The sequence below is a fragment of the Tripterygium wilfordii genome, chromosome 19, assembly GCF_013401445.1.
Source record: "Tripterygium wilfordii isolate XIE 37 chromosome 19, ASM1340144v1, whole genome shotgun sequence".
NCBI classification, from domain to species: Eukaryota; Viridiplantae; Streptophyta; class Magnoliopsida; order Celastrales; family Celastraceae; genus Tripterygium; species Tripterygium wilfordii.
The window spans coordinates 11,413,416-11,426,363 of NC_052250.1; the positions used below are offsets into that span (position 1 = coordinate 11,413,416).

At 37.3% G+C, this 12,948-nt stretch overlaps 2 protein-coding genes across 2 annotated transcripts; both read left to right on the forward strand.

Annotated features, from left to right (window-relative positions):
* Positions 1–2,167: 2,167 nt before the first annotated feature.
* On the forward strand, positions 2,168–3,726 carry LOC119986204 (dof zinc finger protein DOF5.6-like). Its single transcript, XM_038830767.1, has 2 exons — positions 2,168–2,383; positions 2,514–3,726. Exons 1-2 carry the CDS (start codon positions 2,327–2,329, stop codon positions 3,441–3,443), a joined length of 987 nt encoding a protein of 328 aa, XP_038686695.1. The 5' UTR covers positions 2,168–2,326; the 3' UTR covers positions 3,444–3,726.
* A 1,966-nt stretch (positions 3,727–5,692) lies between these two features.
* On the forward strand, positions 5,693–7,781 carry LOC119985140 (50S ribosomal protein L12, chloroplastic-like). The gene is made up of 2 exons (XM_038829330.1): positions 5,693–5,874; positions 6,797–7,781. The coding sequence occupies exon 2, from the start codon at positions 6,884–6,886 to the stop codon at positions 7,463–7,465; it is 582 nt and encodes a 193-aa protein (XP_038685258.1). The 5' UTR covers positions 5,693–5,874; positions 6,797–6,883; the 3' UTR covers positions 7,466–7,781.
* The last annotated feature ends 5,167 nt before the right edge of the window (positions 7,782–12,948 follow it).

Sequence of the window (12,948 nt, forward strand, 5' to 3'; positions counted from 1 at the left end):
AGATTGAATAATATTAAACAATATTTTTATAGAGAGTGAAATTTGCATCATATATTATATATACATCCCATTTAGATTGATATCTATATACAATATACATATTAATCATTTGACTCATCCCAGTAGTATGGCTGACAATTTGTCTCCGACCTGTCCCGTCCCGATCCGACCCGACCAGCCCCACCCCTCCCCGCCCGGATTTTCCCCGACCCGAGGCTTGTGCAAGGTGGGGACAGTGCAAAAAATCTCAACCCGCTGCGGGGCGGGGAATGCCTCTCAACCCGCCCCGACCATACTTGATCCCCACCCCGCAACCCGCCCCGCTATAGATATTCATATATATATATATATAACATAATATAGAAAAATATTTATTTGTCTAAACATATTTTAATTTGATATTATTATTAAAATCAAAGTAACACCTAAACCCTACGTCCCTAAACATAATATTATCATACTCTTAATTATATTGAATAAATGTTGATAAAAGCTTACCCTAAACCCTAAGTTAAATTCTACTCTCTAGTCTCTATTCCTAAGTCAATTGAATTGATCTTGATAAAAATATAAGTCCATAAATCTTAAGTTAAATATGACCCTATACTCCTAAATCCTAATCTCCAAAACCCTAAACCCAAACCCCAAATCCCTAAAGACCCTAAACCCTAAACTCCTAAACCCTAAAGACCCTGAACCCCTTAACCCTAAAGGCCCTAAACCCTAAAGGCCTTGAATCCTAAACCCTAAACCTAAGCACTAAACCCTAAAGACATAACATGACCCTCTACTCATAAATGTTGATAAAATCTTAACACCCTAAGATTTTATAAAATAACGTATAAAATTAAACAATTTAAAACTATAGATGTGTATAATATAAAATTTAAAATCAATACCCATTAAGTAAAACTAAAATTATTTAATTGTGTTAAAAATATAATATGTGATATGTAAAGATAATAATTTAATTAGTTGGCAAATATAACATGAAAGTAGCTTTGGCTTGTTGGTTAGTTCATTACTATCCCACCTAGAAGTCCTAGGATGTGCAATTTAATTTTATAATTTTTACTGGGATCCCTATCATTTCTGAGGGTTATGAGTTATGGAGTTGGGTTTTAGAGAGAGAAATTATGAGCAATGGGAACTGGTAAGAGGGTATTTGTAGGTTGACGAACCAACAGTTGAAATGGAGCAAACGGTGGAATTCAATGAGTGATTACTGCAACTCTGGCACGATGACACCTCAGTGGCTCTATAGGGGGAGGTCTGCAACTCTGTGATCTGTCTCTAGTGGAGTGATGATTGGGATATTCGTATCACCTGCGCCTAGCCAGTCCAACGGGCAAGAACAACTGTCACTGACAAACATAATGTATCGTTCGCGACGTTCGTCTGAGATGAGAGTCAGAGAGAAGAGAATCTGTGAAACTGTGTGTGAAAGAGAAAGGGATTTTTCAGGCCAGGTCTCAGGCTCAGACCATCCCAAATTCGAGCCCAAGCTCACTCGTGTATATAGGGTCGGGCTACTATTATACCAAGTGTCTTTAGAACACCCATTAACACTATCCAATATTATATTATACCAAATGTTATTACCAAAAAAAGTTAAAACATTTTTCATAAATGACAAAAACAATTCAAAATTTTCAAATGGATTAGTTAAGATAAGATAGAAATTAAAAGGCGGCACGTGATGTTGATGATGAGGGGAATCGATCCTTTGCTTTGTCGAGGGAGGCGAGAGGGGCCCACTGTTCATGGGTCCGCCACGTTGGAGTGGGCTTTTGGTATGCGTCTCTCTTTATCGGAAATCTCAAAATATCGATATTCTTCTCTCGGCTTCTGTCACATCAGACATTTCACTAGGGGGACACACATAAAGTGTAACAATTACGCCGCGATCTCTGACGTGTGTTACTGCTCGCCCCTTCTCAATCCAACGGCTCATGATAACTCCAACCTAGATGAGATCAGGGCCATGCAATTCTTTTGTCAATCAAGAAAGGCTAGAGTGTGTGGGGTGTGGGGGCCATTGTCTCCACATTTTGAAAGAGGGTCTGTTGCCCACCGACGCTAGTGTACATTAATGTCGTGGACCGTAGATACAGAGTATATATACCTGCCATTTCTCTTCCTTCTTATTCACACCCTCAATAAGCACGCTCACCACACGACATTCCCTTCTCACTCATCATTCCCCCTTCCCTTCTCACTGCATTCTCTCCTCTCCATGTCTACTTAGTTAACCTCACTCAAGTCTTCTTAAGAAGAAAGAGTTGCTTACGACGTCGTTTGTGCAGTACTACTCTTCCTTCAATTTATGTTTATGGGTCTTACTTCACTGCAAGTTTGCATGGATTCATCCGATTGGCTTCAGGTATATGTACATGACACCATTCATTCCCACCCTCGTTTCATATCCTTTTTATGATTGTTTGTTCATGTTATTTACTTACAATGCCACTCAAAGAACATGAAGAAAAGTGATCAATTTGGTGTGTCTGCAGGGCACGATCCACGATGAATCTTCGGGGCTGGATTCATCATCACCATCTGGTCATGACATGCTGGCATGTTCAGGGCCATTGATAGAGAGGAGGCTAAGACCACCACATGACCAACTACTCAAGTGTCCGAGGTGTGACTCAACACACACCAAATTCTGTTACTACAACAATTACAGCCTCTCCCAGCCAAGGTACTTTTGCAAGACATGTCGAAGGTACTGGACCAAAGGTGGCACTCTTCGGAACATTCCTGTCGGTGGCGGCTGCAGAAAGAACAAAAAACAGTCCAAAAAAACCACCACAAGTACTGATCATGAGTCAGTCAACCAAAACCCTGGACCATCATCTTCATCATCAACTCATCATTATCATCTCAACAACTGCAGTCCAACTGATCTTCATCTCTCATCGTTCCCTGACGACCCAATGCAGTTCTCACAATTTAACAACATGATTGGGAACCCTAATGTCATGATGGAGAGCTACAATGGCAATGGCAATGGCATGCTTGAGGACCCTAGAGGGCCTATTGATTTCATGGAGAGTACTGCTAAGTTGGAAGCTAACAATTATGATTTTATGGGGAATAATTGTGATCAGATGGTTGGTGGTCATCAAGGCCTATTAGCACCAAATTTTCATGGGTATTGTTCTACATATGGAATGTCATCGTTTGATAATGGGAATGCTAGTAATGCACTAATGGACACAAGTCAGAGGCTCATGCTTCCATATTATTATGCAAATGATCATCAGGATCAGAGTCATGCAATGGATGTCAAGCCAAGCACCAAGGTTTTGTCCCTTGACTGGCAAGATGCTGGAAAGGAAAGTAGTAATAATTATGGTCTGATTAACAATCTGGAGTCATGGACTACAGGTGGCATGATCAACGGTTATGGATCGTCCACTTCAAATCCATTAGTGTAATTTTGAAGAATGCGTTGCTCTATAGATATGTTTATATATGTAATGTAGATGGTATGTATGGGAGGGTTTTGGGTTAATTTGTGTCTTTCGTTATATGTTCATGTCATCATATGAACATGGTCTTTTGATTTAATATTATAAATTTGTTATGTGGAATATGTGGGGTGCTAGCTCTTTCTTGTCTGAATTACCGAGGAAGATATAGTCTTGCATGTCCTCGTGTTTTGTGAGTGGTTAAGTTGGTCTTAAAGGAGAAAAAGAAAGACGTTTTGGAAGGTAGCCGAGGTTACGACGGGACATGGGTCCATTTGGTAGAGCGAAAAGATTGATTTTCATTTTTAACGGAAAAGCTGTGGAAAAAAAACTGAGCTTAAAGCTGTATAATATGTTGTGAGGTGTTTGGTGAACTAAAAAACAATGCTAGCAGAAAAGCTGTTGAATTAAAATATTAAAATATTATATTTTATGATTTTTATATTAAATTTAGGGTTTAAATTAATCTTTTTTTTTGTTTATCAAGAGGTTTAAATTAATCTAATAAATATAATTTTAATACTTAATCTAATAAATATAATTTTTATTAAAATTATTTTTGTAACAATAAATTATTAAATATTTTTATATCAAATTTAAAATATTAATAAAATTATCTGTTTATAAAACATTAATAAATTTTTAGAAAATTATTAATGATTTATTAATAAAATAGCTTATTTTGTTGTTAAGTATAATAATAATATATTAGTTTTGAGTGGTATATTATAATGTTTATATTAATAAAGATTCAAGAATTAAAAAAATTAAAAAGAAAGAAGTTAAATATGGTAATAATTGTGTGGGTGGTCACAGTTAAAAAAAAGAAGCAAATCTCCTCATTAATTCAGTGGACCCCACAGAATTAATGAGAATAAAAAGACAACAACATTGTTGCCGCTGCAAAATAAACCCTTTCAAGGAACTTATTTTTGGCCAACGAATCCGTTGGTATGTGCCAACGATTCCGCTAACAAATGTTTGCGCTTGCCGCTCCACCAAACACACGGCATCTCAGCAAAACCTTCTACACGACCCCAAAGTAGGATATGTGTGTGTATATATATATGCACCAACGAATGATGAACATCCACGACAACGGATATAACTAAAAGGCATGAGAAATTATGCTCTTATCTTTTGGAAAATGTGCTACACGTTGTATGGGCCCTTTGCTTTAATATAACATATATAGAGATTTTTCTTAGTTGTGAACCAAAAACATGAAATTCAATCAACAAAAACTGAGGTCACACATTTATTGTGAGACCTATCGCATTTATAGTTGAAAAGGTAAATTTACAAAATTGATTCACACTTTTGATTACACATATATAAACACACATAAATTCTCAATTAAAAGTGTGAATCAACTTTGTGATGTGTGAGTGCGCGCGCGTGTAGTTTGATTTTTGTGAACAATAGTTTAATATTATTTGGCTTGTTTTCATTTATGCATCGTCCAATAAAAATTTGACAAAGGGATTCCTTATTCAAATTTATTCATCTAATATAATAAGAATTCTTTTCAAAAATTTTGCTTTTCTTCATTGATGACTTCGTCGAATATGAAGTTATGGCATCGTTGTCGAATAGGAAACTAATAAATATTGTTACTTATTTAATTTATTCGTCTAAATATTGTAATTACATTCATTTTGAAGTAAATTTTTTTTTTGTAAGTACAAGATTTTTATGCATATTTTTTTTTATTTTGCACTTTAATTTTGTTATATAAATAATGAGAAATTAGTTAATTTTTTAATAAATAGTTCTAAATAAATTTTGGAGGCATTGCCTCCGAACCCCCACCAACTTTTCACCCCCCCCCCTCACAAGAAATCATGGCTCCACCCCAGTGTGGCTCTCACTTTTGTTATTTTTTATTACAACCATAACCATTTGATTAGTATTCACAAAGTCAATTCACACTTTTTGTTTTTCAGCATATTATATATTTATATGTGTGTGTTTTTTTTCCTTATGGGTACAGCCCAGTCCCAGTCAAAAGTCCGGCATCTCCTTTTGATGCTTTGGCCTTTGGGTGGTTGTCTCATGCGCCTAAAGTCTGGGTGTGGGCTCACTGATGTCATGCCTAAAAGTTAAAGAAAAACGGGCCTTCAGCCCAATTGGGGGAAAACGGGCCCACAGCCCGTATGATTCGGAGAGAGACTAAAAACACCTGAAGTTACACAATGCTGAAATGCTGAATACAAGGGGAAAGCAAATCATGGTGGAAAGAGGAGAGAGCGGCTTTTGATGCTAGACAAAATTTTTTTTGAAGAATTGCGGAGGAAGAGATATACTTACCTGGTGTTGCGACTTCAGTCCTGATTAAGGGAGAGAAATTCTCCACTTAATTTCTTTTTTTAGGAGCTTTATTTATCTGCGAATTAAGGTATGATTTATGTCCAAGTAGTGTCAATGCTGTGTGTTCATTTGATTTGAAGTAATATATGCGTACTGTTCATGCTTCTTTTTGGATTTTGGTAGTGTGAATTGAAACTTTTGTTGATTTGGAGTGTGCGTGTTTTGTATTACGTCTACCTGTATTGTTTGGCACACAAGGTGTTTGATCATTTGTCTCTATTAACTATAGCCGGGATACCTGTGTGTGAATGAAGGTTCTTGTTTCTTGTGGTGATTCATGTCGATTTGCGAAATTAAATTAGGGGTTTTCCCTGCTCTGTCTATGATCAGTGTTAGCTTGATTAAGTTTAGCCTAGACCCCATTTGCATCACTTCTGATGCCTTGTTTAGCAGAGTGTGAATTCTCATTCATTATTGTTATTTGTTTAAGTTCCAATTTTCGTCGTTTTGTTGATGAATAGAAATGGTAAGGTATTGGGGTAAGGTTTGAGTACAAAAAGACTTTGATCAAGAGATTGCTGATTGTTGGAAAATCTTGATGAGAGACCTATTTTTCATTAGGACTGTTGTGCACATTGGACCGATTTTGTGTAACTTAGACAATTTTGATAGGCATTCAAGATTGACTTTAGTGATTATCGAGTAACTAGAGGAGGATAACCTATTTGGATATTTAGGGATTACAACTATACCAATATAACGACAGGTTCAAAAAAGGCAAGCAGATTGATTTATATTTAATGTACTTCATTTTAAATATATTTTATGTAAGAGGATACATCTTGCTGTGAACCTCGCAGAATGTTTTTCATCCTCCACTTGTTATGAATCTTCCCATTGTAGAGTGCAAAATTAGCTGGTAATTTGAAGCATCTTTGTTGTCGTACATTATTTCCTTTCCAGATTGCAGACATAATAATTCTTTTGAGTCTTGATTACTTTGGATGCAGGAAGTACCAGACTGAAGCAGATAATATATTTCTATCCATTTTTTGTTTCTTCACCCGTTGCTTTCATTAATAGTAGAACTCAAAATCATGAAGCTTATTGCGCTCGTCAAATCTGTTTGTTCCCATTCCACTCTTCGTGAAATAATTGGGCCTTTGCAGTTTCGTAGCTTCCAGCATGACTTTGTTCCCAGAGATCCAAAGGCCAAACCAAAAAGGTATAAATATCCTGCGTTTTATGATCCTTATGGTCCTAGACCCCCACCATCTGATAAAATCATTCAACTTGCTGAACTTATCATTGCCCTTCCTTTTGAGGAGCGAAAGCAAATTGGTCCTACTCTCTCTGAAAAGCTAAGACATCCAAAGCTGCAAACAATTTCAGTAGAAGGCATGGACTTGGGTCCACAGGGAGGAGCAACTGCTGGTGCTGTGAAGACGGAGGAGAAGAAGGAGAAAACTGCGTTTGATGTGAAGTTGGAGAAGTTTGATGCTGCAGCCAAAATAAAGGTGATCAAAGAAGCTAGGGCATTCACTAACCTTGGATTAAAGGAGGCGAAGGATCTAGTAGAGAAGGTGCCAATCGTTCTCAAGCAAGGGGTCACCAAGGATGAGGCAAATGAAATCATTGAGAAGATAAAGACTGCCGGAGGAGTTGCAGTTATGGAGTGAAGATGTCCAGCCATTCTTTTTCACTGTTATTTTGGCTCAATTTTGATGTTTCATGTCTGTAAAAGATGGTGGATCGCCATCCCTTTCCAATGCTGAATTTCCCATGTGGATGTTGGTTGATTCTCATACGAGATAGGAAGTTTAGTTTTAATTTGTTTCAACTGGATTTTCATTAGATAAGTAGTTGCGAGCATTATTTCCAGAGAAAAAGTGTAGAGGTTAAACGAATAATCCTGATCAGAATTTGTGAATTAGTCTGAGAATTGAGAATTCATGGAGTTGCAAAAAGTGTTTGCAACTTTTTTTTTTTTGTGAAGCAGGCATGTCTGTAACTTGAATGAAAGTCTCAAAGTTCGGGGTTTGTTTAGCTCGAAACAAAATAGACGGGCCTATTATGTTTGCTGTTTGTGTAATGTGTCCAACACCACATCATATGCAGCCTTTGGTCATTATCCCAGGTAAGAATAGCAACATGAACAGTTAACAACCACATGCAATTCACAACAAAGGATTCTGGAGCGGTTATGCTCCTGTGAAGGAAACGTTGGTCTGGCTCGTAATAAAAATTCCTTCACGTTCAGACTGATGTGCTTGGAAGCTACCGGCATAAACCAGCAATTTCACAAGGAGGCATTTCATACAACCATACATGAAGTTTCCCACGACATACACAAAACAAGCTGCGTATAAGCGCGAGAGAAGACAAAGCATGTGAACTGGAAAAAAAGGTAACTGATAGAAGTTAAATATTAAGTTCCCTTTAATAATTAGCAACCGCGTCTGTCTTAATCTAGTTCACCACAGGGAAATAGGGTTCCCTTCTTGCAGTAACATACAGAAAGAGAGTGGCAGACCGAACTATAAGATTGCATTATTACACAGTCCCAACTAAGAAGCTGAAGAACAAGGAGGCCTTTTATCTCGTTTTCCAATTTGGTTCTCATCTCTGTAGAAATATCATTTCCTGGCTTCTCCACTATTGATGTCATCATCTCTAGATTCTGCCTTATAGAGTCGATGGGAAGAGGTTCCTTAGGATGAGGCATTGACCCGGAAGGCTTACCAGCATTACCAGATCCCTCCAAAGACAGGAAGTCAGTAGATAGTGGATGCAACTGGAAACCAAGTAGAGTTGCACCAAATGGGTTACTATTGTCGAAACTCTGAACTGCTTTTTCAGCATTGGCTCTCCTTGCGAAAACCACTTGTGCCTTGCTTGAATCTTCCGACAACTTTGTTTCTGATTTCTTCAAGGGACCAAACCCACAAAATGTTGCGATCAAAACTTCTTTTGAAGGCATGGAAACTCCTGATGCAAATGTCAGAAGAAGTGTAGTCTCAAGAGCTTCCCCATTGCTCCTCACACTATTGTCTATAATCTTTTTGGGGATACCATTAGCAGGTTTTTTCCTAGGGCGACCCGAAGAGCCGTCCCTGTTTCTTCTTCTCTTCTTCTGCTCAGAAAGGCAGCTGGTGTCCTGCAAATCCTTCCCAAGTGCTATCAGTTCAGCACTTGTTCCATTCAGAACTGGTATGCCAGCAGGAAGTACACTGCTTGGAAGATCTGATGCTGCTTTCCTCCTTCTCCTCCTCTTTTTCTGCTAATGATTACTTTCAGCTGGAAAAAAGCCAACCTCTATTGAATCTTTAACAACCAAGCCTTTAGTAGCACCATTTCCATTGGAATCTGGTAGACCGGCACCAGTCCCCTCCTGCATGGGAATATCATGAATTGAATATGGTCCTGTTACCTGCAAATCTACTAGCAACGGAATGGGATCTACATTATTACTGATTTCATTGGGTAAGGCAGCACATATTTCACCTTCTGAAATCTGTAGAACGACTTCCGCCTTCCTCTTTCTTTTCTTTTTCTCAGCTTTGCTTTCAGAAGCAGCATGGGTGTCATAGGCTGTGAAAGTTCTGTCAACGAGCGGGGTGTAGTACCATTGGCATTCAAATCAGGTATATATTCGGTATCTTTAGACTGCAGACACACCTCCTGAATATCTTTTAATGATAAGCTGCCCGTAGCGACGTTTATATTCACATCTGATAGGCCAGATAGAGATCTAACTTTCGATCTCACAGAGTTCTCGCCTCTATTATTCCTTTGAATCTTGTTCTCAGGTTTTACTCCGAGGGACGACAAGTTTTCCATTTAAATCAGGTTTGGCATTGCTTCCAACCACGACTGGAGGATCAGCGACAATTCCATCGTCAGAATGCTTGGAGGTTCTTCTCTTTCTCTTCTTAGGTTCAGATTTAGCTCCAGGGGAAATCTGCTTAATCTCCTGGGTTTGTCTATGCAATAAGCGGTACTCAGAACCTGTAGCCTCTTTCTGACCAGTTACGTTCCTGCAAAACATCTCATAAATGGACTCATCATGATACCGGGAAATTCTGTACCTTGAAAAGAACCACTCCGTTACCTCAAAATTTTTATTTCCATTTGGATAGAGACAATCCACCGCCGTAAAACAAAGCTCAGAGAGCAATTGAGCTGAAGTTGCATTTATAAAATCTGGGTTAGCAAGTATACTATTCTCACTCCCAGACTTTTTGAACCACTTTTTCTGAAATCTCTTGCCACTACCTTTACAAACTGAAGGAGGTCCTGAAAACTGAACATCATCTGAATTCAAGCCCGCACCTTCAAAGTGAACTAGCTGAGCCTTGGGGTGTTCTGTTTCATCTGGAAAGCTTTTATGCCCCCAGTTTACATAGGGATATGACAAATACTTGCTCCTTTTCCGTTCTCTCAAGTCAAAGCCCTTGCAAGATATCTCATCACGCCCTGCATCTGCATTTCCTATGTTCGGAGATCCCGAGAGAAAGTTCTCCTCCTCCATAGACTGAGAAGCCAACGTAATGACATTAAGATCTTCTTGAACTTGAAAATCATTCTTCTTTTGTCTCTTGAACTGTGAGCTCCCATCATGTGGCTTAGTGTTTTGATCTCTAACTTCAACATTAGTGTTATCTCTGGTCGTCAACACATCACAATGGGGAATTCCTTGAAGCTGCTGCAAGGGCAATTGGCTATGTCCTATGAAATGATAGAAAGATGACAAACGACCCTTCACAGAAGCTAACTGAAGCATGCTAGGCATGCAAACAACCTGTGCAAGATATTTGAGCTGGGAAAGAAATTTCTTAGGTTCAAACTGAGCGAGTGAAAATTCATCTAGTTTATCATATTTGCTACCCGGCACAAAAATCCGTTCCTGAATTTGAGCATTGCCATCAAACATCCCACCTCTTTTCAAGATACAAGAGCAAACCATTTCTGATTTCACAAGCTCCCCAAATTCGTTCACTGCTTTCTCTACGGCTCTAAGGAAACTCCTAGCCTTGTTTTGGTGTGACATGTGTTCAAAATTCTTCAACTGAGAAGGGTGGCACCAACTCACACGACTATTCCCAAAGTATCCGACCAGGAAGCAATGTTTCTGGTCGCTCTTCAAAGAAAACTTTGATGCATCAGCAGGATCATGAATCTTTCCAGGCCACCACGTCCCAGACTTGGTTTTAACCCACACAATGCTACCCACAGTGAAATTAAATTCCTGATTGTCTTCCTTCTCTTCATCTTGAGCTTCTGTTGAGACCTCATTTCCCATTGTTAACCACGAATAACGTGCTTCTTCATGAGTCTCTTCATTAACAGTAAAAGAACCACTTTTAGTCCACATAGAGTGATATGCTATCACCAGAAACATCAATCTTCTTCACAGAGTTAACTCCACCCACAACCAACATTACATCTTCTTTCCTTCCCCCGTCCCCAGTTTTCTCATCGAAAACACCACGCAAGTCTAGTAAGTTCCCATCCCCTTGAGCCTCCACACAGCCTGCTTGACTCACAGTCTCCCCATCCATAAGAACCTCTTCAAATTGAGCAACAGTATCACCAGTCTCTTCAGCAATGCCAACCACTGTATCTGCACCCACCTCCAAATTCTTTCCTTCAGCATAATCTACAGCTTTAACTGCTTCCACCTCAAGACCCACAACATTGTGGCTGTTTGTATCAACCTCTTCAACACTAGATTCAACAAGAAGCTCCAAATTTGAATCAAATCCAGTACAATTCTTACTAAAACCATACAACCCAGAAGCCTTAGCATCCAGGGTTTGAGCTTCTTGGGTTTCCAATTCCAGGGTCTTAGGGTTTTCCATCTACACTAAAAAAAAAAAAAAAAAAAATCCTCCTGCAAAACTTCGAACACAAAAAAAAAAAATAGAAAAGAAAAGAAAGAAAAGCTTCATGACAACGCTATAAGAGCGTACAGTTCTAAGCAAATGGTAGATAAAGAACTACAAAGACCATAAACCAATTAAAAAATTCCCCAGAAACACATAAAAATCAAAACATCGTAGTTTCTGTTGGGATATACATACCTAGTTACCTACAAAAGCCGTTTTACAACTAATTATGATACATAAAATTAATAATTCTTGTATCTTAACATTTTTTATTAATATAAAATTATTTAAATATTAAATTAAATAATGTAGTATATATTAAATTACAAACTTATTTAAATATTAAACTGAGGTAATTATAAATTAATTAATTCTAATATCTTAACATTTTTTATTAATATAAATTTATTTAAATATAAAATTAATTAATTAAATTTAGTTTTTTTATATTTTATATTTATTCATTTGTAATTATAATAATTAATATTTAAATTGAAATAAAATAATTAAAATGAAAAAAAAAGAATCAAATTAACAGTTTTACCAAACACCTTATAGTTTATATTGCAGCTTTAAATTTAATTTTTTTTTCACAACTTAACAGTTAATGTTGAAAATCAACACAACCACTCTATCAAACGGAGCAACAACGTCATAACATATTCTCAATCAAAAGAAAAAATGAGCCTCAGCCAATCCCTTTTCCACAGCACGGCACAATTACTCCTCATCTCTGACCGATTTTCTTCTCCACCGCCACCACCACTTTTATAAGTATGAGCCTCTAGTTTCACTTTCATATTTCATTGTCTATTTGAATGTCCAATTTGAACTGTAATATAATATTGTTATGTGGATGTGTGTTGTGTGTAAATGAGTATTTGTTGTGTGGGCGTGGATTTAGGGTTTGAATTACTGTAAAATAATTGATTATTTTAATTGTTTAATTCTTATATCAATTATTTTAATTATTTAATTGTTTGATATAAGAATTGATCATATTATTTGGAAAGAATTGTGAGGATTATTTAATTGAATTGCTTAATAGTTGAATTATTGGGTGTATAGTTGTTTAATCGTTTCTTTAATTAAATCGTTTGATTATTTTTATCTGAAACTGTTGGTGATAATGACGTCACATGGATGTAAGACGTATATTTGTTAAGTTGATATTATAATTTTTTGTGTATAGTGGCACTGGATGTTAGCGGTGTTATTTTTTGAATATTTTGATTAATGAGCGTCTTCTCTGTAAACAAGTGATGACGCCGTTT